Source organism: Scardinius erythrophthalmus, assembly GCF_964197995.2.
Source record: "Scardinius erythrophthalmus genome assembly, chromosome: 5".
Taxonomy (NCBI): domain Eukaryota; kingdom Metazoa; phylum Chordata; class Actinopteri; order Cypriniformes; family Leuciscidae; genus Scardinius; species Scardinius erythrophthalmus.
Genome location: NC_138225.1, coordinates 10433580 through 10459784, shown reverse-complemented (window position 1 = coordinate 10459784; position 26205 = coordinate 10433580). Strand labels below are relative to the sequence as shown.

Below are 26205 nucleotides of genomic sequence, written 5' to 3'. Positions count from 1 at the left end.
AAATGTACACCTGCTCCCAACCACACGTACATGCTGCGTAAAACATCCAGATGTTAACATTAGTTAAAGGGTTAGTTCACCCAAAAATGAAAATTATGTCATTAATGACTCATCCTCATGTCGTTCCAAGCCCGTAAGACCTCTGTTCATCTTCGGAACACTGTTTAAGATATTTTAGATTTAGTCCGAGAGCTTTCTGTCCCTCCATTGAAAATGTAGGTACGGTATACTGTCCATGTCCAGAAAAGGTAATACAGACATCACCAAAGTAGTCCAGTGGTTCAATCTTAAGTTTATAAAGCGACGAGAATACTTTTTGTGCGCAAAAAACAACAAAAATAACGGCTTTATCCCACTATTAATTTCCTTCTCTCTGGGCCTCGAGTCTTTTCACGTAGTATAACTCCGTAGCGCATCTGTGTTGTACGTCACACGTAGGCTCACTATTGGCCGACGCTGGTCATGTGTGTGATGCGTGTGACGTACAACTCAGAAGCGCTATGCAGTTATACTACGTGAATTCACTCGAGGCCCAGAGAGAAGGAAATGAATAGTGGAATAAAGTCGTTATTTTTGTTGTTTTTTGCACACAAAAAGTATTCTCGTCGCTTTATAAACTTAAGATTGAGCCACTGTAGTCACTTGGACTACTTTGATGATGTCTGTATTACCTTTTCTGGACATGGACAGTATACCGTACATACATTTTCAATGGAGGGACAGAAAGCTCTCGGATTAAATCTAAAATATCTTAATCTGTGTTCCGAAGATGAACGGAGGTCTTACGGGCTTGGAACGACATGAGGGTGAGTCATTAATGACATAATTTTCATTTTTGGGTGAACTAACCCTTTAAATGTGGAAATAAGTGTAATATATAAAACACAAATTATTGAAAGTGTTTGTGTAATCCGTTTTCTTTTTTATCATTATAGATTACACCAATAGTATTTGCCTGCAAGCTTAACACTTTCATGTTATAATTCATTTTAATTCAAATGTGTATGTGCGTCCCTTTTTACAAATGATTGTTTAACTATCAAAGTTGAGGTTGATGATGCATTTGTGAAATCGGTCACAAATTACTCTGAATTTACTCTGAAAATTTCATGAATGAGGCCCAGTGTTCTCAAATGACTTTCAATGTATGGACAAAAAAGTATATGAAGACAGAAATTTCATTTCTGAGTAAACTATCCTGTTGTGTCATCATGACATTTAGCTTGCGGTTTACAGCACTTGCACAGCCATCAGTCACAGGTCAACCATTTTGTACTTAGTGCTGTGTGAGTAGTACTTAATGTAAGTTTTAGTGATATTGTAAAGGCCCTTTATTCAGAAATCCCTTTGAGAACATTCAGTATATAATCTGACACATGGGGGAGCAGCATTGCATTTTTTGTGGGTATGTCACTAATGCTGTACAAAAACGAATTAACAAAATCACTACATTTTGCACTTTATTACCGAAGTACTTATCTTGTGTAATGTTTTAGGGGCAACCTTTTTAAAACTATGATTATATCACAACTTGCATCTTTTGAAAACCAATACCTTGTATAAGAAAACAAATCTGTAATATGACCTCAGTTAAGCAAGCCACCCACCCAATTCAAGTGCAAAGACCTCGCTTTACCTCAATATGAGTGTGTTTGTCTGCACTCTGCTAATTAATGCATACTTCATCATAACCTTAGCTCTGCAGTGCCTGAGGCTGCCCATGCATACTAAAGTGTCACCGGTCACAGAGAGAGAGACAAACCCAAAGTGACAGGTTAAATCCAACAAGGTCATATTCATCTGGAAAGGCTGGTGAATAATGCAGAAACCAGGCGGCCATTTAGATCGCAAAGCAGAACGCCGTAACACTTTTAGCAGTGGAAAAAAAAGTGTCATATCCTTCTGTGGTTTATCACAATGCCACTGGGCCTTCCTTCTGAGAAACCAAGATAGGAATCCCTACAATTTTGGGAAAGGGTGCTTCCAGGGATAATAAAAAAGATGTTGTTTTCATGGAATTGTAAATAAAATAGTGCGAATTTTAATTTATACCATAAATTATTGTTATTTTGGATGTAAAATGGGATATAATCTATCTTTTGTATAAGTTACCTTTGTAGTTTTTATTTAATGTGTCCTGAGTGCGAAAATAAATATGCATGTTTCTTATGCCTGTTGTGTTTGCTTTGTATTTTTTTAATGATGTCATGCAATCATTTACATAGAAGTAAGAAGAGAGCGAGAGAGAGGGAATTTACAATGCAAATTAGATCCTTCGGGAGACTCCAAAATTTGCTTGTAAGATGACCAAAGTTTCATGCACAACCACAGCGTTTTATTAAACAGACATGACAAAGGGGGAAATATGCAAACAAGCATGTAGTTGAAAACTAGACAGACCTCCAAAACAACATCTGCTGAAGAGGAAAAAAAAGTGAAGGAAGGAAGAAATTCAGCTCTGATGTTTTCTGCGTTGCTTAAATGCTTATCAGATAAAATGACTACCAGACGTAGAGTGGATGCACAAACAAAGCCTGTATTACAGGCCCCATGTGTAAGCCATTTCCCCTGTGTGTGTGTGTGTGTGGGGCTGCCCACCTGCAGATGTTCATGGTATGTGAGGTGAACACATTCAGAGTATTACAATGCAACACAAACATAAATCACAAAATAAATACAATTCATCAATTAGTTTTTTTTTTACTGATCTGAATAAATGATGCACTCACAGCTAATGCATCTATTAAATTCATGGTGATTTGTTTGATTGCCAATAAACACAATCAGCCTTTACTCGTTAAATACCACAGATAATGAATACGCTTAATCAGAAGCACTGCGTATTCAACAAGCATGACTATGAATCCTATAGTGCCCCCTACTGGTGTGGGTTACTTAACACATACTTTATTGCCATGTCTTTCCCTGATGAATAGCAGTTGCATTCGTGGAGTTTTAGCGGTGTTAGAAGAAAAACTGAAATACACACATCTCTGTTCGATTTTTTGTTTAATCTGGTAATCTGTCTGCACACTTGAATTGCCAAAGCATAAACATTTTCCAGTTAGCTGTGATACAATAAAAAGAATAGTAATTGCATCAAGGGACATAATTAAAGAATACTGTATTCACAATAATAAAAAGTAAAACAATAAAGCTAGAAATCCAGAAATATCTATCAATAAATCTTCCTGCCTAATAAATCTTTCTATAAAATATTTTAGAAATGATTATAGCCTAAATACATTTTTAAAGATTCACCAACTCGTTTGTGTGACAAGATTAAATAGTTAGACAATGCTTTCGTCTACACAACAAATATATATATAAGCCTACATACATATTATACATATTCCATAAAGTAAAATTATCTTTTTATTATAATTTTGATAATTGTGAACAAACCTGTCCCCACAGAACAAGCTTTCAAACACACATTAAAAATACATTTGGCTCATTCGCATGGCTCACACATGTACTATGGGCTTTAAATTGCCAATAAAGATGTTTTAAAAGGGGGTAATAACAAAAGTTAATCAAGACATCGTTAACTTGGGGTCCATTTTCTTTTATGCAAGTCAAGGCTGGCTGTCAAGCACCATAGTTTTTACTACTGTTAATATTTACTGAATATTTGATCTCTGGCAGGTGGAGATCAACATCTACATGTTTGTAGTCCAACAAAGATCCGCCGGAACTACAACTCGTCGCGTTACGGGTTTATGACGCAGTGCTTGCGCAACTGAACTTGAGAGAAACATGGCGGCCTCCATCAGGGCATTTAGATTTTTCTCCAGTTCTACGCGAAATATTCATCATGTTTCACGGTGTCGAATCAAACATTTATGCTGTCGTGCTGGAATCACAGGGTGTCGAGGATATAGCGATAGCACAGAGGGCAGAAGTACGCACTTTGGATTCCAAACAGTCCCAGAGGAGGAGAAAGCAGAGAAAGGTGAGTTACACACATCAGTTTATTAGGACTGTTTGACTAACTTACTCAAAAGAGAATAAATGACAAGATTACATGATACGTTTATGTGTCCTGCTACCTAAATGTCACATACCTAAACAAAATTAAACTGGCTTTTTTAGTTGTTCTGTACAAGTATATGGAACCTATCTACTGGCAACTGTATCTGCCTTCATATTTGGTATGGTTGTTTATTTTATGCTCATTAGTATGATTAGTTGTATGCCTAATTAAACGTGTTTAAATTGAGTTTTTGATATTAGATAGTGTGTGCTAGAACCTGTCCACTAGGCATGCATGACATTTCCATTTCTCTCGTTGTTTTTCAACTGTCAGTGTATAAGGTGTTTGAAAGTGTGGCCGAGAAGTATGACGTGATGAATGACGCCATGAGTTTGGGAATCCACAGATTGTGGAAAGACACACTGCTGCACATTATGAACCCTCAGCCGGGGCTACAGCTACTGGACACGGCTGGTGGCACAGGTTAATCAACACTATCACTTGTTCTTTATTTCATTTCATTCATTTTAATTTGATTTATCTAGACTAGAGCTTTATACTATACAGATCGTTTTAAAGCAGCTTCACAGTAATAAACAAGAAAATAACAGCATTAATGCTGCCAAGTTCTTAAATTATTAAACGAATACAATTTCAGCTTAAAAGCAGCTCTAAAAACACACTAGTGTGATTATTCAGCTCAATATAGCCTAGTTCAATAGCAGCGTGAATGTTGCAAAGTTCTTTATTTATGAAATGAACTATAAAACAGTTCTACCGAAGATAATAGTGGCATTACTCAGTTAAAGCTGCAGTCCGTAACCTTTTTGGGTTAAAAATTATCCAAAATAAATGTTTGAGCAAGTACATAACCAGCCAGTGTTCAAAACTCTCTGCTTGCCGTAGCTTGATTCAAGACAGTAAGCTTGTAAGTTGTAATAATGTTTTTAATTTCAGAGGTACTGGTGGATTTCCGCAGGAAATTCGAGCATGTCATTACGTCACATCTGTACATTCAAAGAAGATGTCTCGGCTAGTAATCTATATTGCGTGTGAGGATGTTGGAGGTGGAGATTTCTAGCCTTTTCTCACAGCACTTGATATAATTAAACTTATCAATTTGATGGCAGATCCAGAAAGGTTCAAACGACAATCACCAGTGACAACTGGAGATTCACCCGTTGTAAAATGCAAAAGAAAAAAAGAGACTGCAACCGGGCCCATGCGAAAACAAGGATAAATATCGGAAAGGCATTAAATGTAGTCACGCAATGCTGATGTTGTTAACGTTAACAATTTGAGAACAAAGTATAATTTGCACGGTTTGACGTGATATGATGAGCGATCGTTAGATTTAATCAGCGCGAGTAGATTTAATTCTCCTCATAACGTGCCGTGCCGGGGCACAAACCAAGTAAAGTTGATAATTCCGCGAATAACTGCAATTGCAGATTTCCAAAAGAGGTGGCGTCAAAGAGGAAAAACTACGGACTGCAGCTTTAAATGTTGATTCAGTTTAGTGCAAAGTTCGTCAAATTATGAAACAAGCCTTATTCAGTTATAAACAAGGCGATAGTGTCGTTATTCAGCTCAGTCAGTTCAGTGTTGATTCAATTCAGTGCAATAACAGTGTTCAAGTTTTGTTCTCATTCAATACTGTCAATGCAATAAAATTGACAATATTACTGAATATAAAGTGTCTTTTAAATATTAATTGTCTTTAAAATGCGCTTCTTGAACATCAGTGTTGGGTAAGTTACTCTGAAAGAGTAATTCATTACTAGCTACTAATTACATCTTCAACAGTGTGATTAGATTACTGTACTATTGCATTACTTATTACTAATTATTTTCTAGATCCCATATCAACCTCGACAAGTTGAACAATACAAGGATGGTCATGAAACCGCTCTTTTAATTCTTTCATATAAAATTGCATAAATTATTCCTGAACTGACCAAAGTATTTAAAAGCAAAAAGGTTTCAAAAACATACATTTGGACCGTGGAAAAGTTGAGAGAAAAACGTTGTAAATAAATAAATAATTAAAATAAAAAATGTGATTAAAAAATCAAATAAATAAATGATTAGAAAAGAAATGTGATGTAACGCAGTAGAATCTACTTATTTTCCAAATTATATTTGACATTTTTACACATAATAATGATTTTTCACTGAATAAATTGGGTCCTTACACGTAGCTGCCTTTTAAATTTTAGGATTGGGATGATCATATTTCGGGTCCATGGCACTGAAAAGATTGAAAACCCCTGCCCTAGATGTTCGTACAAATTCAGAAATGTGCTATTCTGCTGTAGGTGACATCTCTTTCCGCTTCCTGGAGTACACACACTCAATGTATGATCGTCAGCAGCGGCTAAGAGCAAAATCCCGTCAGACACCGTCGTGGCAGGACATCACTGGACATTATGTGTCCGACGATGCAGGGCCTCCACAGTCACGGGCCGTGGTGTGTGACATCAATAAAGAAATGCTCAAAGTTGGAAAACAAAAAGCGGAGACAGCAGGAATCACTACAGGTATGATCATCTGCAACCAAAGACATGATCATGCATGTTTTGGAGTGAAATCTAAAGGTTGATTTCGTTGTCACATGCTTGCAGGTCTGTCATGGGTCGCAGGCGATGCAGAAGAGCTTCCGTTCGATGACGATCAGTTTGACATATACACTATTGCCTTCGGCATCAGAAATGTCACCCACATAGAGCAAGTAAAGACTCTGCACTTCTCATCAGATTGCTGAACAGTTTAAAAATAGACACTGAAATAAATTACACTGTCTTGAAGCCATTTAACTTTGAATTGTTGTCCGTATTGCTCTACTACTTATGATCTGTGTGTCTTGCTATCTAATATAAAACATACTGCATTTCATGTTGTTATCATATATTCATTTCCATATTTGAAGAATGGGAGTGTATGAGGTCTTTGATCATTCTGTAGGCTAGTTATTATTATGATTTTCTTTAAGATGACGTCTGTTTGCAGGCTCTACAAGAGGCTTTGCGCGTCCTTAAGCCAGGTGGACGCTTCATGTGTCTAGAATTCAGCAAAGTGACCAACCCTCTTCTCTCAAGGTCATTGTGTTATTTTAGTATCACTCATTTTTAGTCATTTTGTTTTGTTTTTGTCTATATTGTTTTTATTCATTTTTATTTCAGTATTAATTTGTTATTTTTGTGCATTTTAGTTATTTTTGTACAAGTTGAACTGAATGAAAATGAGAGATGTTGCCTTGGAAACTAGCTGAAATAAAAAATATATATATTTTCAGTCGACGTTTATTTTTACGGAGCACCGTCCTAAAGGGACATGGTGACGGAGGAAAAATAAGTAAATGATTTCTAAAGCAAAGGTTTTGTGAGTGAACACGGGAACGTAAAACCATTGAAATATTCATTTTTTCGTGCCATTTCATATTTTTTTCATCACCATGTCTTTTTAGGGCTCTTTTGCCAGTCATTAACACAGTCTTTGATTTGTCAGGCACTATTCTTTAAAAACACACTTTAGAATAGTATGTATTGTGCTATGCTAAAAAAATATTATAATCATTAATCACTTTTTTTTGTAATAACTTATGTACTTAAAAAAAAAAAAGTAATCTTAATTATACACAGTGTATAGTATGTGAATTGCTCCATGATTTATTTATTTTTTGCAGGCTGTATGATGCATATAGTTTTCAGATGATCCCTGCGTTGGGTGAAGTGATCGCTGGAGACTGGAAATCATATCAATATTTGGTGGAAAGCATCCGAAAGTTCCCAGACCAGGTAACAAAAAACAAAATCCACATTCCTTAGTGATACAACTATTTGATAGGCATAAGAGACATGGCACAATGAGTGTTTAGAAGACTTTTCGTGCAAGTGCAATAATTTCCTTGTAGCTTTGATCCAAATGGCTATCTTCATTTTGCCTAAAATAAAACCGTGTTGGCTTGAAATTTAAGAACTTATAAGGGTGTTTCATCAACTAAGGGATCATTTTTAATTTTATTTTTCTTCAAGATTTCATTTTTTTTCTTTGTGAAAGCCACACTGAAATTTTGTCCATGCTAGGGGTACCTGAAGCCTAATACTATGTTGGCAAATTAGGCATTCTACGGAGCCCCTAAAGGGACATGGTGATGGGAAAAAAAAATATGAGAAGGGAGGGAAAAAAATTATTTCAATGTTTTCGCAATTATATGGTTGGTTGGTTAATTATATTGTATATAATTTGCAGGCATCAGGAAGCAGCTATCAATATGTGTTGAAATGTATTGAAATTGCTTTTGAATGCGCGCTCGCTATTTACTATTCAAATTCAGATTTAGCCTTCGGGCACAGCCTTTGTTTTATTTTTGCAGCTTTTCAATGCTAAAATATCCTGAAAACGCAAAAAGTATTATAATATTGTAAATAACATTTGAACTATGGTAATCTAAGCAAAGAGTGAAATGAAGCATTTTAGTATTTGTGTGGAAACGAATTATAGAATACGTTGTGAGAAACCTTTATCATGCTATATGCCTTCCACAGGAAACATTCAAGGAAATGATTGAGGATGCTGGCTTCTTGTGTGTCCAGTATTTTAACCTGACGGGAGGAATCGTTGCCATTCATTCAGGATTCAAGCTCTGAGTACCACATCCACATGAGTATAGCTTTCTCTCCAAATGAACTCTGACAAGAAAGAGTGCAGTTCTACAAACAATGGGACGACAGTAAAATCAACAGGCACTGGCTCTTAGGAAACTCCGCATGGAAAGTCCTTTGTTCATATATTTATGCTGTTGGTATATTGAAACATTTCACCCTTTGAAGTGAAAATGGAAGAGATTCAATTGTTCATTAAAGTTTGAGTGAAATGTTTTCCTGAGATATTGAAAATGTTGAAGCTGATGGAATGTGAGCACTATTTTTATTTGTACAAGCTGGACAATGTGTTTGGTTTTCGGTCATTGGGAAGCACATGCTGACCTAATAAAACAAAAAAGACAAAATGTTTTATTTGATCTCATTGCACAATGTAAGTTTAGTAATGAACACTCCCAATGAATTACCCATCATTCATATGATGCTGTGCGAGTTCTACTTCTGGACTCGATCAAATCCACACACTTTTGTATTAGTGGAACTGGTCCATAACATGAACAACATCCCTGTGATGTGTTGTGCTGGGCGAAAATGAAACAGTCAATCGTGTTTTTACTTTAATAAAACCATATATTTTTTTAAAGATCTTTGTACACTTTGTTACAAAACTGTACTAAAATTTTCAAATCAGTTTTTGGTCAGAGAATATTTAATCGTCTTGTGTGCAATTACCATGTATTTACAAATCTCTTATTAGTGATCTCAAGAAAAAAGAAAAGAACCTCAGACACTCTGAACATAAGACATGGCTTAAAGATAAATATATTAGTCAATAAATATTCAGAGAACATATTTCCATTTATGAAATGTGCTGCTACACAGATACAGAAATATACACAGATCAAACTCTAACCTTTAACATTTGTAAAATGATAATGGAGAAAATAATTATATCTTTAAAAAAATTAAAAAATATTAATTTTTGTACACATTTTCTTTTATACAATCTTAAGTGCTACAAACAATACGAAATATTAAATAGTGACTCAAGTACCCAGAAAAAATGCTATATTTGCAGTACATATTTCTATGCAAGGCAAGAGTAGATTCTCATGTTACGGCACTGTTTTAGTCTATGTATAAATAAAGTTATTTTAAAATGACCGCCTGTGTAAGCTGTATGGGTACATTTCATAGAAACAGTATAAAATACTCTGTAAAAACAGAAAGGCATGATGATATGATGGTGTATGTGTAAAGCATGAGTGCAATGTGTAGTAATTAAAGGTAATTATGCGGTTTTTGATACATATAAATATATATATATACCACTGCATTCCAATCTCTTTAAACCATTATACTTTGGCGTCTTTCTGACAAACTGCTAGCTTAAAAAAAAAAGAGCAACTTAGGGGTCAAACACTAGAGATCCTACACCTCTAACCCTATAGAGTAGTCAGGTTCTAATTCAACCAGTGGTGTTTTGACTGTACCCTGGAGACAAACTAAACTTTGGTGTGATATACATGTAGCTCAGTAGTCTCCATTGACAAGTATAAAAAAAAAAAAAGAGGAAGTTTTTTTTTTTAATGGTCTGTTTCTTTACTAAAAAGACAAAGGCCCTGAGAGAGGAAGAGAAAGAGGGAGATGTACATATTCAAGTCCGATTTACACCTAGCTAAGTTGTCGGTGACAAATGACCCCAGCACCTGATGTGCACTCCCTCCACATGAAGTGTTCCATTTTGGTTTTTATTTCTCTAAATGAAATCATTTAGTTTACTGAGATGTACGTACATGCTGTATGACTTCTTACTGCTCGCATGCAATTCTGAATGTAAAAAGAGCATTCAAATTATCTTAGCGCTAATAACATGGAACTTAGGCATAATCTAAATTGTCATAAAAAACGTAAAAGTTAGTCATATACATTTAGACATAATCCCTGGTCCTAGTCCAATCAAGAAAGCATTCATGTAATGATGCTCTGTATGACTCACATTTCTGAGTTTGTGTTGCATGAGGAAGTATGTGAAATTCAAATATAGCTGTTATTTAGCTTTGTACTTTTGCCTTCTATAACCATTGTGTTGATGTGACAGATTCTGAAGGCCACAGGAATGAACAAGATCAACACTGAAAAAAAAAAAAGTACAATTGTAAAATCTTAATTTGAAAAGCAAACCATTTCTGATAAGTACACTCCAGAGTTTTGACAACACAACTATTTAAAAGTTTAACATTTATTGATTTTCAAGAGCCTGTGCTGTTTTGGGGTCTCCTATCAGAGCCCTGATCTATCATAAGATGCTTTGCCACCCCCTTGTGTTTCAGACACGCCAGTACACTGTGAGGAAAACAGTGCTGTCGCCTCTTCATCCTGAGGCTGTTGATAAACTTGACCTCTACATTGTCCTGAGGTGAAAAACAAGTCACAATTCTCCTCAGAAGTCCTCTCTTCCCTCTCTAGGTTAATTCTAGGAGGGAGCAAACACGTTTGTGGTTCTGGACCCAAGCCTAATTCACAGTCTGTATCCTCAGGAATTATGGGTATTCGCTGTGCTAGCTCACAGCAACCCTGACCCATGCATCCGTCACTGTCTGTCTGGGTGTACTGTACGTTAACTGAACAATCTTCAGCGTAATTACTAGCACTTCCTCTGTGTACAGTCATCTCTGTGTAAAAGCAGCACGGCAGTCCGTCATAGCTAACATGATCTGGAGACGGTAGCTGCTCTGTGCTAACGCTATAAAAGTTCTGTGGGGAAGCGACCGCCTGAGACTCTGCGGCCCATCTGCAGCGTCCTCGGTCTTCTCCTTCCTTGCCTTTACGTTCTAAGTGTAATTTAGGTACCTCAAAACAGCAGTTGCAAGCTACCCCTTGCTCTCCACAAGGCTTCACAGAGCTGTGGCTCCTTTCTGCCAATGAGCCCTCTAGGGGCCCGGCTGAGGTAGTGCTAGTAAGTTCCCTGCTTTCCACTGAAGAGTGGTTACTACAATTGGGCTCCAGGCTGCAGTTAGACAACTGGTCCCCAGAACTGTAACACACTCCAACTGGAGGTTGTAGGCAGTCCATCATCCCTGATACTGGGGCCGAAATGTCATCAGCTGGAGGGGCGGCAGAAAACAGCGTCCCAGCCTCCCCAGCCGATCCCCGACACGGACTCTTACTTCGGTACACGTAGGGATCATAATCACTGCTTAGCGAACTCCGGAACGTCGAACAGCTTCCATACACGCCCTGGTTGCTGACTTCCGTACAATCCAACATGGAGTCACTTGAGGAGCAGTGGCACTGACCCGAACTGCTGCTGCTGTCACTTCCAGGACAGTCCGCAAGGTAACCGCTACACACGGAGCGGTGCCCGTGGTAACAACTAAGTCCTGAGGTGCTTCCGGAGTCACCCAGACGAGAAGATGAAGCCGGTGCCATGTGCACCACAGTAGGATACAAAAGTCCTGGCTGGAAGGGTCGACTGTGACCTTTGTGTAGTCCATTACCAGGCTGACCTTCAGGTTGTGGAAAGGTCAAGCCCTGAAAATAGTAGTGCTGGTACATGGTCTCGTACTGGGAAAAGCAGGCAGCACGAGAAAAGTTGCGTCCATGGAATTTGGGCCGTTTGAATGTATGGGTTTGTGGGTAAGCAGGGCCGCGATGCTCCATGCCGCAATGGTGCGGGTTTAGTGTGCGGTCCAAATGGAGGGCAGGGTAACCCCGAATAAAGGAAGATTGCGAAGGATAGAGGCCCTGCTCAGGGTGCTGGTCCACTGTTAAAACAGTGATGGGGTTGCCATGGGGGTCCATGCTGGTCCGTGTAGGGTAGGCCGTCACTTGCCCAGCTCTGTGCACTCTTCCTGGATAATGAACAGGGAGGACAACTCTCTGCTGGCGGCTGTGGACTGGGTTTCCTGGATCCAGGCAAACGGCACCTGGGTTTCCCTTTTTTTGTTCTGGTGGAAAATAAAAATGCACAGTTAAAAAAATTACTGAATCAAGACCCATTATTTAGACATATTTGACAAGTTTATTAGCTGGTTTCTGATGCTTACCAATAATGTTGTGCCTGCAGTGTGGACAAGTGTGGTGCTGAAGTAGCCAAGGGTCCACACATTTCTTGTGAAATCGGTGTGCACAAGGGATAACCCTCAGCTCCTGCAAGTGTGGAGGAGAAGATTTGTGAGGTCAACAGGTCTGTCTTTACATTTTTGTGGGCCTTCCAGTTATTGCAATGACATTTTGAAGCTTCCTGAAATGCAATTTTGCAAACCCCAAAAAACAGATAACCATGGGCCCCAATTTTATGCTTTTACCAAGTCACAGAGCTGCTTTAGATCAGGGGTGTCCAATTCTGCATCTGGAGGGCCAATGTCCTGAGGTGCTTCTCAATACTCAAATTAATACTTCCTCATTTCTTCGCTCCTCTAGCCCGTCACCAGGAAAACTGATCGAACTCAGCCATTTTGAAGGACATCCCAATTCTCTAATTGCACAGCGAGGAGGAGAGGAATGAGGAGCGAGGAAGATTCCCGAGGGATATACACAGGTGTATCCTTCCCTCGCATCCTAAGGGAGAGGAGCTAAGACGCGAGGAAAGGAAACGAGGATGCACAAATAATAAATGAGAAGCACCCCTGGAGAATTTAACTCTAACCTGCACCAACACACTAGCCAGAAAGTTTCTAGCAATCTGGAAGACCTTGATTAGCTGGTTCAGGTGTGTTTAATTAGGGCTGGAACGAAACTTAACAGGAAGGTGGCCCTCCAAAAGCAGAATTTGACACCCCTGCTTTAGATGCAAAAATACCACATTGTGCATGTGAACTGTAGATGGCGCCACCATTACACAGTATGTCAGTGCTCAAGATGCTAACATTCTCAATCCCTTTCGAAGAGATGCACTCCTGTGCCTTCAGACAGAAAGCCTAACTTCACAGATCTCACCCACAGAAGTCATTCTCTGTCCCCAAGCATGACTCATCCCCCCTCCCTCTGCCTTTCCGCCCCGCTTTTGTTGCTTTTCTTAATCATCACAGACAAACCCTTTGATGCCATTGAGCCTTTTATATCGCCACTTCCTCTGTGCATCTAAGACGACTTGATTTCTTTGTTGTGTGCTTTTTTTTAGCATGACACATAACCACAAAGGCGAATAAAGAAATGTCACCAGCGTTAGTCTTCATATATTTTGAGACAAAAGAAGCACAGGGAGGCCAAAACATGGATGTTTAAGACGACATTATCAAAAACCTCAAAAAGGTCCATTGCTGAATAAACCAAATCAACCAAAATAAATAAACTTGAAAGCATGACTAATTTTCCAGGGTCATGCAATAGTGGTTTGGCATATTCCTTTAATCTGTTAGCCTGTAATTTGGTTTTGGAATAGATATTAGAGAACTGACAAAGTGAGGAAATTTGGCCAGTGTGCAAAACCTTTTTAATTGAGTTTTTTATTTCCTACAAGCTTTTGAACATTTGTGAAGATATTTACCTCACCATCGATGTATTTCTCAAGGCATATGGCACAGTCTGATGTGGAACTACTGCTCACGGAGTCTGATGCTCCACAGCTGGCCTCACGTTGACCCTTGACCTTAGCCTTGAACTTGCGTGTTTCCATCTTTTCCAGGGCCTGAATAGCCATCCGGTTCATGGAACTCTGACAGGTGGGGAAACAATTATGTACAGAAGGCATGTTAGGAATGGCAAGAAACGAACTTCTTTAAATTGTACATTGACATGAAACAAGACGCCTTCTGTGAATGAATCAAATTGCATGAGAAGATGAGGTCAAAATTTAGACCTCAAATTGAATTGTTACAGTGTAATCAAATATGTATAAAACTGCGTTATGGAGCCTCACCTGGCTGCGTCTTTGTTTGAGCTTTATCTTGATGAGGAGGATGAGGCAGACCAGAGACACCACAACGAAGAACGCCAGGAAGATTCCCATGTCAAAATACTCTGTGGGCTGTTGTAGACAACAACAGGAAAATGTCAGAACATTTTACAGATAAGGTGTACGCAAAAGATTACATAAAAAAAATTATTACAAACTTTTTAAAATACAACTTTCTTTGTGGGACACTCATGTGATAACGCAACAGCCAAACACAACCTGCCCTAGAGGGTGTACTTTAAAGGAGATTCATTTTACGACTTTTAGAGAGTTTTATTACACTCTGTGGAATACTTTACTCTGATTGGTCAATCGCGCAATCCAGCAGTGTGTTATTCCCCGATAACACCTATTACCAATTCACCTAATTGTGGACTGTTTAAAAAGAGTTGTATAATCTAACCTTTATAGTGCCTGTATAATCTAAGCTTTATCACCCGCCTCTGTCCCAACTTTTTTGTAGTGTGTTGCAGCCATCAATATCAAAATTTATTTACAAAAAAACAATGTTGGTCAGTGAAAACATTGGAAAAATTTTCTTTGTACTTTTGTCAGTTAAAAAAAAAGGTTCAAGAGAATTAACATATCACAGATTGTGAATTTTATTGCATTTTACAAAACGTCCCAACTTTTCTGGAAATAGGGTTGTAGATAAACGTTGTGACAGATAAAGTTCCTACTATAACTAACATACTAATATATTTTATTGCATGCAATACAAGTGTGAACTCTCACCCTTGGTGGTCGATGTTGGATTCTGGCTCGTGCAACTTTTTGCTTATTGACTATGTTCATCAGTTTAACAGCATCGGCTCCTTTGACATAGACCACCGGCCTCTTTAAGGGGTCCTCTGAAACCTGGTTCAACTAGACAAAATAGTGAGAGAAAAGACATTAAAAACTTGAGAGAGAGATTTCAAGCTCTCATGCCAGACCACTTAACAAATAAACGATAGTTATTTTGAGTAAAAACTCTCAAAAGCAGCAGAAAACCCATTACACTGCTATGGCTTTACATCTGAAGATGCACTTAGAAAAATACATGTAATTATTTTAATGAATAACGTTTCCAATCATTATTCAATCTGCCCAATCTACATGAAGTCGGTTGCCAGGGAAAAGCTCTCCCCGACAACATACACCCATGTGAAAAAGCAACCTATAGAGTCCAGACGTGGAAACTGTGGTTGGCCTTTTTTTTCTATAGAAGGGGAAAGTAGCAGTAAACCAATTGCATGTTGCAAATGTGGATGCTCAATTTAGCCTTGTAGCTCCCTCAGACTACAGCTCCAGTCTGTAATTTGAAAAACCTGAGGGAAATACCAGGGATATTTAAGCCTCTATTTCTCCCTCTGTCGTCATGTCTCTCATGTGAAATATGGGAAGTTGAAAGATAGTCATTTAAGCGTTCTTTTCCCCTCTTATTTTTCAGGTCTGTTGGGTTTTCATTCAAGAAAAGATGCACAGACTCAGGGAAATCCTCCCGTTTCAAACAACGCATTCTCTATGTTTCCACATCACAACACGATAGAAATGCAGGCTCTAACAGCACACATACATCGTAGAGACGTCTTTGCGGTTTGTGCAATTTTATCTTGACGATTTACAGCATTCGCTCATCTGCAATACACTTCTAAGGTGTTTGTCACATGGAATAGAATAACATTTAACAGAAATTGGGATGTTTATGATATTTTTCCTGGAATCTGTTTTCTAAAGATATTTACTAAAGATTGTTTACAACAAAAGCAAAACCTGTCGCACATTTTTAACACATTTAGTAACCCATCAGAAAAAAATTAGATCACTTAAAGTAATAGCATACATTTTTCAGTTGAGGTATCATTCACAGACGTCTTTGGCAATGTACATATGCTTACTGGGGGAGAAAAGAGAGAGAGAGAGAGAAAGAAAGAGAGAAATGAATAAGGACAGAACTAGGTTAGGATCTGGGGTAGGGAACTAGGGTAGGATCTAGCAGGTGATGATGAAAGCTTTTCCCTTAATGCTTCGCCCCGTGATTAAAACTCTCCTCGTCCTCCCCAAAGCCTTGAGGCTTTAAACTGTAATCTGTGCAACCGAGGAAGCCGAATGAGTCTGGACAGAGGTGCTGGCACTGGAATGTACAGCGCTGACTCTTTTCATGTGGTCTACACAGAAGCTCTTTTATCTCGTCTGTACACCGTTTAACAACTGAACGAAGGAGAGGGGGAAAAAAGCAAGTCTGGGCCTGGTTTGGAAGAGAAAAATACCACAGTGAAAGAGAGGGGAGTGGAAAAAAAGACCCTTGCTCTCTCAAAAGCAGAGACAAAGAAAAGGACTTCCGCAGATCAGCCTTTTCCACAGACAGTGCTGAGAATAGGTGCTGCACCACGGTAGTGATTCCATTAAGTAAATGGAAATAAAGTGGTAGTGGAAAACACGCTCCTTTCAATTACCACTGAATATCTTTAACAACATTTGCATTTCTTAAAGAAAATACCAATACATCCCATCCGATTCGGTCCTAAACAGAATGTGCTACTAGAATTAGACTGGAAGTTGTAAACAGTGTGCCAAACATGCCCAAATGATATAATTATGTACTGATTTATAAATAAAATAAAAAGAAATCTTACTGATTACAAACTATTAATGAGTGTAATTCAGTATGTAGCGTAAGTACGCAAACTGGGACGCAACCACCAATTGAAGGCAATTTCATTAACAAACCACATTACAAACCGATGACACTAAATGGGAGTTTTGAAGTTCAGAATGTGAGGTTTTAAACCTTCAACCTTTATTTAAGTATAAAGTAGAAAAATTAATAAATGAAAAAAATATATATACTGAATGTATAGCACTACAAAGGATACGTTTACACAACACTGATGTACTAAAAATAACGGATCCACGAAAATGACAAAAACGCTGTATTATGCTGTCAAACCAGTAGTTTGTAAAGGAACACTATTTAGACTGAACACAAAATATGCAAATGTGCGTTTTTGTTGTTTACATAGAGATTATAACGGTTTAATTTTACTTACACTTTGAAACCTGTTTTCAAAGGTTTGTGTTTTCAGGTCCCCAAAACGCAGTTGTTGTGTAAATGAACGGCCAAAACGAATAAAAAGTTGTCCGTTTTTAGTTGAAAATGGTGTTATGTAAACGGCCCTGAAGGCTGAAATTATCTACAAAAACTTGTTATAACTAACTAAATATATAGTCTCATTATACATCCATTTATAATAATGGATCCAATTAAAATTTATGTTTTTCATACATTATGCATGTAATGGACAGGTGTTACTCTAGAAAATGGTAATATTAAAACTGGATGTATTGCTGATAAAGATCAAATTAGGTTGAAGTTGTCATGACATTCAGCACATCACTGATGTTATAGACACTCACCTGGTCGATGGCATCTGGATTTTCAGAGACGTCAAAGATGACAGCTGTGGCCCCTCTCTGAACGGCTCTCTTCGCCTGTGAGGACGGTGACAAACAAACAAAAATTATTCTTCTATACTTGAAGGGCTGAAATCTCATCTTAAACGGACAATGCAGTGCTGAAAGTAAACAGTGGAAAAAGAATAAAGCACTGCAAATTACCAGTGTTATTTTGGTGTATACACACACACTAGTATTTATTAATAATTGATCTTAGCTTTTATTTTTAAATGTTCAGTTTTTGATTTTAGTTTAAGTTTCAGTCATTTTATAATGTGCTTCTGTCATTTTTTATTTTTATTACATTTATTTTTTTATTCAAAAGTTACTTGCTAAACTAATATTTAGATTTTATTTAAATTACTGATTACTTTTAATAGTTTTAGTTTTCATTTTAGTTAACTATAACAACACTGGTAATTACTGCATTTATGGGAAAAGACAACAATTCAAAATACAAGAAACCGTAAGACCGCAAACCCCAAATGTTTGAAGTGGGAGCAACAGTAGGCTCCACATCAAAGTTTTTCTTCATTTAAAAGATTTGGATTCATTTAAAAGCAGTCCATTTTAAAGACACACTGCAGTAATGTGACTTTTTTTTGAGCCTTAAGTAAATATTTCCACACCAAGTTAAACGTTCTACCTGTTTCTCTCCCAGCCAATAGAGGTCGCTCTTACACTTCAGCTAGAGGGCTCACATGACTCAGTGTGGAGAACAAGTACTTTGTGATGGTTACAGTGGCTTTCTGTACATAACTACAGTTCAAAGCTTTGATCAATGCATTTAGTTGTGCTTTCATTGCTTCATTTGTTCACCATTTTATTGCCATCTTGATGTTCATTGTTTTATTATTTTAATAGATGATCAACATCACATACCCGGAATCGCATTTTGTTTACACTGATGGCTGGGTATGTTCCAACTCCACTCATGCAAAAGAGAAAAGAACAGGCTGAAAAAAAAAAAAGAAAAAAAAAAAAAAGGAAAATACAGAGATCAAAGCGACAATGCGCAGCTCTATAACTCTGTTATCAGAGTAGCAAAGGGATGGCACTTTTCCAAGCCCAAGGCATTCTGGGTACTATGAGAGAAAGCATGGCCTCTCCACACACTGCCTGTGTGCTTATGCGTGCGTGCGTGCGCGCGTGCGCGTGTGTGTGTGTGTGTGTGTGTGTGTGTGTGTGTGTGTGTGTGTGTGGGTGGTAGAGACATTGCCAGTGACTGTTCAACAAACAATACATGTATCCGCAATTCACTGTTCATTTACGTCAAAGTGATTTCACTGGAAGTCTCACGTAAAAGACCCGAATGCGAAAGTTGGTTTAGGTCGGGATTTAGTAGCTAAAGACATCAGTAATTCAAATACACGTTCATTAACATCAAATGGTACATTGGATAGATAGATGGACAGATAGATAGATGGATAGACAAATGGATAGATGGATGGAAGTTGACATATTAACCATGTCATTTTGTATTTTGATGTCTACCACACAATGATGGGTCTGGTGTTGTGGTAAGCTGATCTTCTTGATAAGTAGTAACTTTCAAGTCCAAATAGAATAAAACATTGGAAAATTGTTTAAAATGTCGGTGCCAACATTCATTATCAAATACATATTTCAACACGAGACTCACTGAATCCCACAGGAAAATCACAGTGAAACCGAATCCCATTCTGACTTCTGTTAAAGCTTGAGCAAGAACGTGCAAGAGAACAAAAACAACCCAGAGAAAACTCATGGGACTGCAGTCGTACAGCACGGAAGGGTTGGGTGAGAGGTTATGCAGCAATATTACCAAACTCAAATTTAAAATGAAAGGAAAAAGCAAACATTTTCCACACTAACCCCATTCTCCCATCTCCCCATAATTTTGGATTTCATCTCAGGAGAGCTTAAAAAAAAAATCATCATTGGCAGAAAAGGCATTTTAAAGGGGTCATCGGATGCAAATTTCACTTTTATATGGTGTTTGCATATAAATGTGTCTTTGCAGTGTGTGGACAAAACCACCTTACAATGAAAAAATCCATTCACTCCTCTTTTTTTAATCCTCAAAAAGTCTAAACACTCAATGATCAGGCCCTTTGGATTTTCTGAGCACTATGATGTCATAATGCTCATGCTCCGCCCACGACCACTGACGGACTGTCCCGTATTAGCATATTTCTGCCCTCAGCCATTCGACACCCCCCATGGAAGAGAGGGGTGGGGTGAGCAGTTGCTCATTATCATTTAAAGAGACATGCACTGAAACAGGCCACTGCGAACAAAACTGTTGTTGATTTACACAACCATTGAGGAATTTTAACCGAAGCATATTACAAACTTTACATGAACACCCTAAAGAATCATACCAGCTTGTGGAAAATGGGCATCCGATGACAAGAGATAAGCCACACAATAGTCTTAATTCATTTTTGCAACATTTTATTATTCCCAGACATAACTTACGGTCTTTGATAAGACCTGTCATTTTCATTTAAAAGTGAATATGCTCAGTAAACATTGTAATGAGAAAGACGTGAGAGAATCCAAAGGAATTCATTTGACGCTGGATGAGGGAACATCTCGAGAGATGAAAACGAATTGGAAGTTAATGACTGTTTAGGCTATGTCTTGTCAACGTTTAGATTCATACTACTGTTTAGCTGATTGACTGATCCAAAGGAATGCGGAAACAGACTGAACTCTCTCGCTCTACCTTGTTTGCTCCACATCAATGTGCTTCGAACGGTTCAGCTGTGTTTCGGCTCTTTTGAAGATGGCAATTTCAGTTAATTATTAATAGTGGCTTGATAAAAGATCTTTAGGAGTAAAATGAAGGGTTGGAGAGAGGGGTGGTTGACATAGAACAATAGAGAGAGAGAGAGAGAGAGAGAGAGAGAGAGAGAGAGAGAGAGAGAGAGAGAGAGAGAGAGAGAGAGAGAGAGAGAGAGAGAGAGAGAGAGAGAGAGAGAGAGAGAGAGAGAGAGAGAGAGAGAGAGAGAGAGAGAGAGAGAGAGAGAGAGAGAGAGAGAGAGAGAGAGAGAGAGAGAGAGAGAGAGAGAGAGAGAGAGAGAGAGAGAGAGAGAGAGATGGTGGAACAGGCCAGAAAAAAGAGACATGGAATCTACTTTGAGCAAGCGCTGCGATGTAACAACTTGTCTAACGACAGCAAGAAAAGCTTCTTAAGACAAAGCAAAGACCACCGCGCAACCTCCCACACACGCAGACACACAGACACCTTGTTCAGGTGTCCTGCAAACAATGGCCACCAGCAGTGTTGAGGAATCTACTTTGAAATTGTAGCTACTCTTTTGAATTAGTTAGCTACACAATAATCTACTTACAAAAAGTAGCTAACTACATTAAAGCTACGTAAGGGTAATACAAAATCTTTTTAAATATAAAACTATCTGATAACATAATTTACAATTTGATAACCAGTCATACAGTATTTTTTTTTGCGCATTAGACTGCTAAATCGACAAATAATCAATATGAAAACATTAGACAGCACAATTTACGAATTTCCATGGGAACCATGGAATGAAAAATGTCAGTTAGGACAAAATTTTCGTGTTCCAGATTATTGAACGGATACATTTACACTAAACGCAAATAATTTGTTATAAATCGAGAAGATTTAAAATACTGCACAAGGATTTTTGTGCAGAGCCTAAAAAGTGAATCCTTTGCATGGAACCATCCAAACAAACAATTCATTCATTAGAATGAACTGACCAGACATTATGACTGGATTCCACGATTCCATCCGCATTTTCAGCATTGCAGAAATCATATAGCCCTAAGAAGGTACTATAACTGTACCTTTACTGTAGTAAGAAATAAATGTAATATTGACTGCAAAATACGTAGTTTAAATCTCAATGAACTTATGATTGCTAGAAAGCACTACAGTACATCAACCGGTGCAACAGTGACTGTGATATCCAGGTGGGCTAAAATCAATTTATAGATCCTTGAAGCAATCATCTCTACGATTTTATGCAATTTTTCCTCTCGCTTTCTCCTCCTCGCCCCTTTTTATATTTAAGCAATCCTACACACTCTCTGCATTGCTATAATTAAAGTAATTAAGTCTTCAGAAAGCAAAGCTCTGCCATTACGCTCTAATTTCAGGTTGCCTTCTGGCCGTTGGGATTCCTCAAAGATAAAGGCATACTTTCCTCATTTAGAGTTTACTTACATGTGGTAGGACTTTAAAAAAAAAAAAAAAAATTATCACCCTATATTTTCTGTGAAAGTGCCAAGACATTACTTAGGCAAGTCCTAGATTCTTGAAGGGAAAGAAAGGGAAAATAAAAAAAGCATCCAAGTCAGCAAAGTACAAAACTGTGCCTACTTGGTTTCTCACAGTCTCTTCACTACTTGGGTTTGCCTGAGCTACACTTAACACGAAAATCCAAACAACACACTTAGCTTAAGTTTACACTGAGGTCCTTACTAGAACCACAACACTTAACGCTAAATAGACACAGGCTACAGCTGCTCTTATGCTGTCATTTTTTAAGGTTATATTTCTGCTGTTGACTTGTGTCAGTGCACTGGTTGAAAAGCAAAGAGGAAAAATAAGAATTTGTACATACAATTTACCTAAAAATGTTAGGAAGACTAAATAAAAACACCCACAAAATGCTTTATTGACTACATGAGGTTACTTTCCTTACAACAAAAAAAAAAATAAAGGTTTCAAAAGGAGGTTTTCACAGTGATGCCATAGAAGAACTATTTTCTTAGTGTGAAAAACATTTGAATAAACTTTTTTCACTATAAAGAATCTTTTGTGGAATGTTAAACATCATAAAAATCTACATAAAAATATTTTTTCTTAAAAAAGAAAATACAGTATTTAAGGAGTAAAATTACTCAAACATTTTACACCACTGCAAAAAGTACTGTAGTAATAATGTGTTAAAGTAGTTATCTCATGGTATTGCATTCAGATCGATCACTAAATTGTTCGATAATATATTACTCCAAAGTACTGTAGAGAATACCATGGAATTATCATTAAAAAGTAAATCTTTGTTAATTACTGATGTAACCATTTACTTGTATTTTTGTTACCGTGATAAACGGTAACACATTCTCCATACCGCACCAAAACGTATTTCTTAGAGGCTGCATAAATGTGCCGCACAAAACTTGCTGCCAGCAAGCAGGACACTTACACACACTTACACTTATGGTTTATTATTTGTCTTATGGAAAAAATAGTCCATTAAGCAATAACAGCTACATTTTATAGCAACCATGAGTACAACGTGTTAACATTTAAAACTATTTTTATGGGTGAAAAATGTTTATGAAGCTTGTAAAAGTCATGTAGTAACACAAATCACAGTACAAACCTAGTGTTAAATTAAACTTCCTTTGTCTCAGCAGCTCTGCCTGGAAGTACATATAAAATTGTTCGAGACAAACAAAAGGCATTTGGACAGAAAAATAGTTCTGTTTTCAGTTTTAGATTTGACTTAATAATAATTTAGGTTTTCCCATTCATTCATTTACACTAACAGTTCATTAAAGTTATAAACATGCACTACTATTCAAGTATTTAATTCTCTCAAGGCCGCATTTATTTAATCAAAAGTCTAGTAATATTGTGAAATGGTATTACCATTTAAAATAACTATTTTATATTTTATATCAGTGTCACATGATCCTTCAGAAATCATTCTAATATGCCGATTTGCTGCTTAAGAAACTCTGAAATTCTGCTTAATTTATTAGTGGAAACAGTGAACTATTGTGAACTGGACCATATGCAACTGTACTAAGTCTCAACATGCACATCTTAAAGGCACACTATGCAAGATTTGTACTTTAATATAACAAAGCAGGTTTGAGAGGTGGCACCCCGCTAAATCTCGCGAGAATCTCGACTTGCTTTACGGCACGACGTCACATACATCAACAACATATGAAGCAGCCTCTATGGAAGACACTAGCACGCATTTCAGACGTGAATCACGGCAGAGTCGACGAAGAAAACGAAGAAAACGCGGTCGGAAGAGTGCAAAGACAACTTTGCGTGACTGGTATTTACGACAGTAATGTTAAATACAAGTACTCCACAGCGACTTTGCTGTTTGACAAAAACAGAAACTGCATAGTGTGCCTTTAAAAGGTCAGCAAATGAGAATTTTCTATATGGAATTAAATGTATGCACAGATTGCAGACCCTAAAAAACATTTTATTCACAAGCACCCTTGATTATCACTGAAAAAGTCACAACTATTTAAACTGAACTACTGCAAACAGATGGAGAGAGAGACCTCTAAGACCAGTCACTAAAGTTTGATCTAAAGCTTGCCTTAACTCTAAATTGACATTTAGAGTAGAGCATTCTCTCTAAAGATAAGCGGAAAATGGGTCTTAATAACATGCCTTCACATAGTCAATGGTTATTTACTGAAAAACAGGTCTTGATTTTGGCCCGCTCTGCGGACGCAGCGACCTAACTGAGATGCCAGTCTCATTGGAGGCCCCTGTTAAGTAGTGCAGAACTAATATAGGATAATTTGAGGGAAGGCACCAGAAGACCCTGGACTACAGGTCAGCTTCTTGTTCAGACCTGTTCTGAGTTCAGTTTCATGCTGGAAGTAAAAACTGTTTGAAGGACTGAAAAGATAAGGCTAGGTTCAGGTAAGTGGTATAGATTAGGCTAAATAACTTCAAAATAACCTTATAATGACATAATGCTTTTTACAGCTAATTAACAATGTTTTATGAAGTTGTTTCACAGAGGGAACATTCACCTGTTAATTAGCCAACTTTAGGGGTGTGCTGTTTATAAAATGCACACGCTAGTTCAGGTGAATAAAGCTGCCATTCATTTCATTTACGGCTAGTTTGACACACTGGATTAAATCAATTAAAAAATAAATCCTAATTAAATTTCTTCCTGTGAAATGCATTGATTTCTTCAAATCACCATACCATCAACCTTTTTCTTTCCAGTCATCCTTTCACTTTCCCTCCCCTAACAAAATCTCTCATCACTTCCAGCTCCTGTTGCATAACCAGAAAATACACTTGCATGTGCTTGTGTGTGTGTGTGTGTGTGTGTGTGTGTGTGTGTGTGTGTGTGGGGGGGGGGGGGGGGGGTGGGGGGGGTGGGGCACCTAGCAAAGGGACTGACTCTGTCACGAGGCAAATACGAGGCCCTGCAACTGTGTAGCCAAAGAATAACTCACAGGACAGAAAGACTGGTTCTCCGTTTTTCCTGCAACTCACAAATGGACATTTACAGTATAAATATAGTATATTTCTAAATATAAACATGACAATATATTTATAAGGGCCCAAATTTAGATCGACAGACAGACAGACACTTCCACCAAGGTAGAAGCATTTTCCCCCAAAAAATGGTAGCTGTATGGTAAAGTGTGCCGAATGCTTTGGAAAACATTGTGCCAGTGGCCAAGCTAATAGTCATACTTTGCATTCACATTCAGATAACAAACAGACTTAGCATTCTATACTTACTAGTCCATTGAATTGGTTTTAAACAGTCTTTTCCTGCATCTAAAACTCCATCTGACTGGCATATTAGCTCATGTGGATGTGAATTTCTTCTCATTCAGCAGCTACATGTTGATTGTATTAAATCAAATGGTGATGATTTTTGGAAGAACTAAATGTTCCTCTCCAGATGATACCCACTTGATCTATCAGCGGCGCCTCAATGACGAGAAACAATGACAGGGAGGCTGGTGATGTCATCTGACATTCTGTGGGAGAATCCCTGTTCATTATTTCATCATTAATAGAATGAACTCCAGCTTTGGTTCCCAGCTATGCCAGCAACTTCCTGAGGGGTCGTAAAATTGCCCTCTTCTCCATTTATCATTCTCAAGGCTCCCCCTCCTCTTTCCTTTCCCTGCACTCAACGATCAGTCAAAAAAAACGCAGCCACTAATTTAAAGCCCATCGGCTTCCCGCTAACTCTGGTGACTGCAAACCCTGCGCCTCAGGATGGACAACCGCTAATTAAATTTCCCCCTCATTTTTTTGCTTTCCTCTCGCTCTCTATTTGGGTGTATGTTTTGTTTTTATACCGGTTTTCCAGTCTTAACCATGCACAGGAAAAGTAAACAATCCTGTCTTTTCGATCTCCTCTCAATACCAAATTGGTATGTGAGGTATGTTGCAAGAGAACATTTTAAGTCAACGTGAATTACTGTTTCTAACCAATTGTACTTCCGTAATCTGATCAATTTCTGAGTAAACAAGAGAGTCACCAAGAAACAATGTGCGATTTTCTTTTTCT

At 37.9% G+C, this 26205-nt stretch overlaps 2 protein-coding genes across 3 annotated transcripts in view; one reads left to right on the top strand and one right to left on the bottom strand.

Moving 5' to 3' along the window:
• Positions 1–3650: 3650 nt before the first annotated feature.
• coq5 (coenzyme Q5, methyltransferase) lies at positions 3651–9435 on the top strand. The gene is made up of 7 exons (XM_081365672.1): positions 3651–3955; positions 4310–4459; positions 6295–6516; positions 6601–6707; positions 6986–7074; positions 7662–7773; positions 8524–9435. Exons 1-7 carry the CDS (start codon positions 3760–3762, stop codon positions 8623–8625), a joined length of 978 nt encoding a protein of 325 aa, XP_081221798.1. The 5' UTR covers positions 3651–3759; the 3' UTR covers positions 8626–9435.
• A 457-nt stretch (positions 9436–9892) lies between these two features.
• The window catches only part of znrf3 (zinc and ring finger 3), a 70638-nt gene continuing 54325 nt past the window's right edge, over positions 9893–26205 (bottom strand). For both annotated transcript variants that reach the window (XM_081365670.1, XM_081365671.1), the window contains exons 3-8: positions 17879–17953; positions 15215–15346; positions 14444–14551; positions 14072–14239; positions 12630–12732; positions 9893–12530 (exon numbers count right to left, since the gene is read on the bottom strand). In XM_081365670.1, coding sequence (XP_081221796.1) covers positions 10864–12530; positions 12630–12732; positions 14072–14239; positions 14444–14551; positions 15215–15346; positions 17879–17953 — 2253 coding nt within the window. In that variant the 3' untranslated portion in view covers positions 9893–10863. The remainder of the gene's footprint in view (positions 12531–12629; positions 12733–14071; positions 14240–14443; positions 14552–15214; positions 15347–17878; positions 17954–26205) is intronic.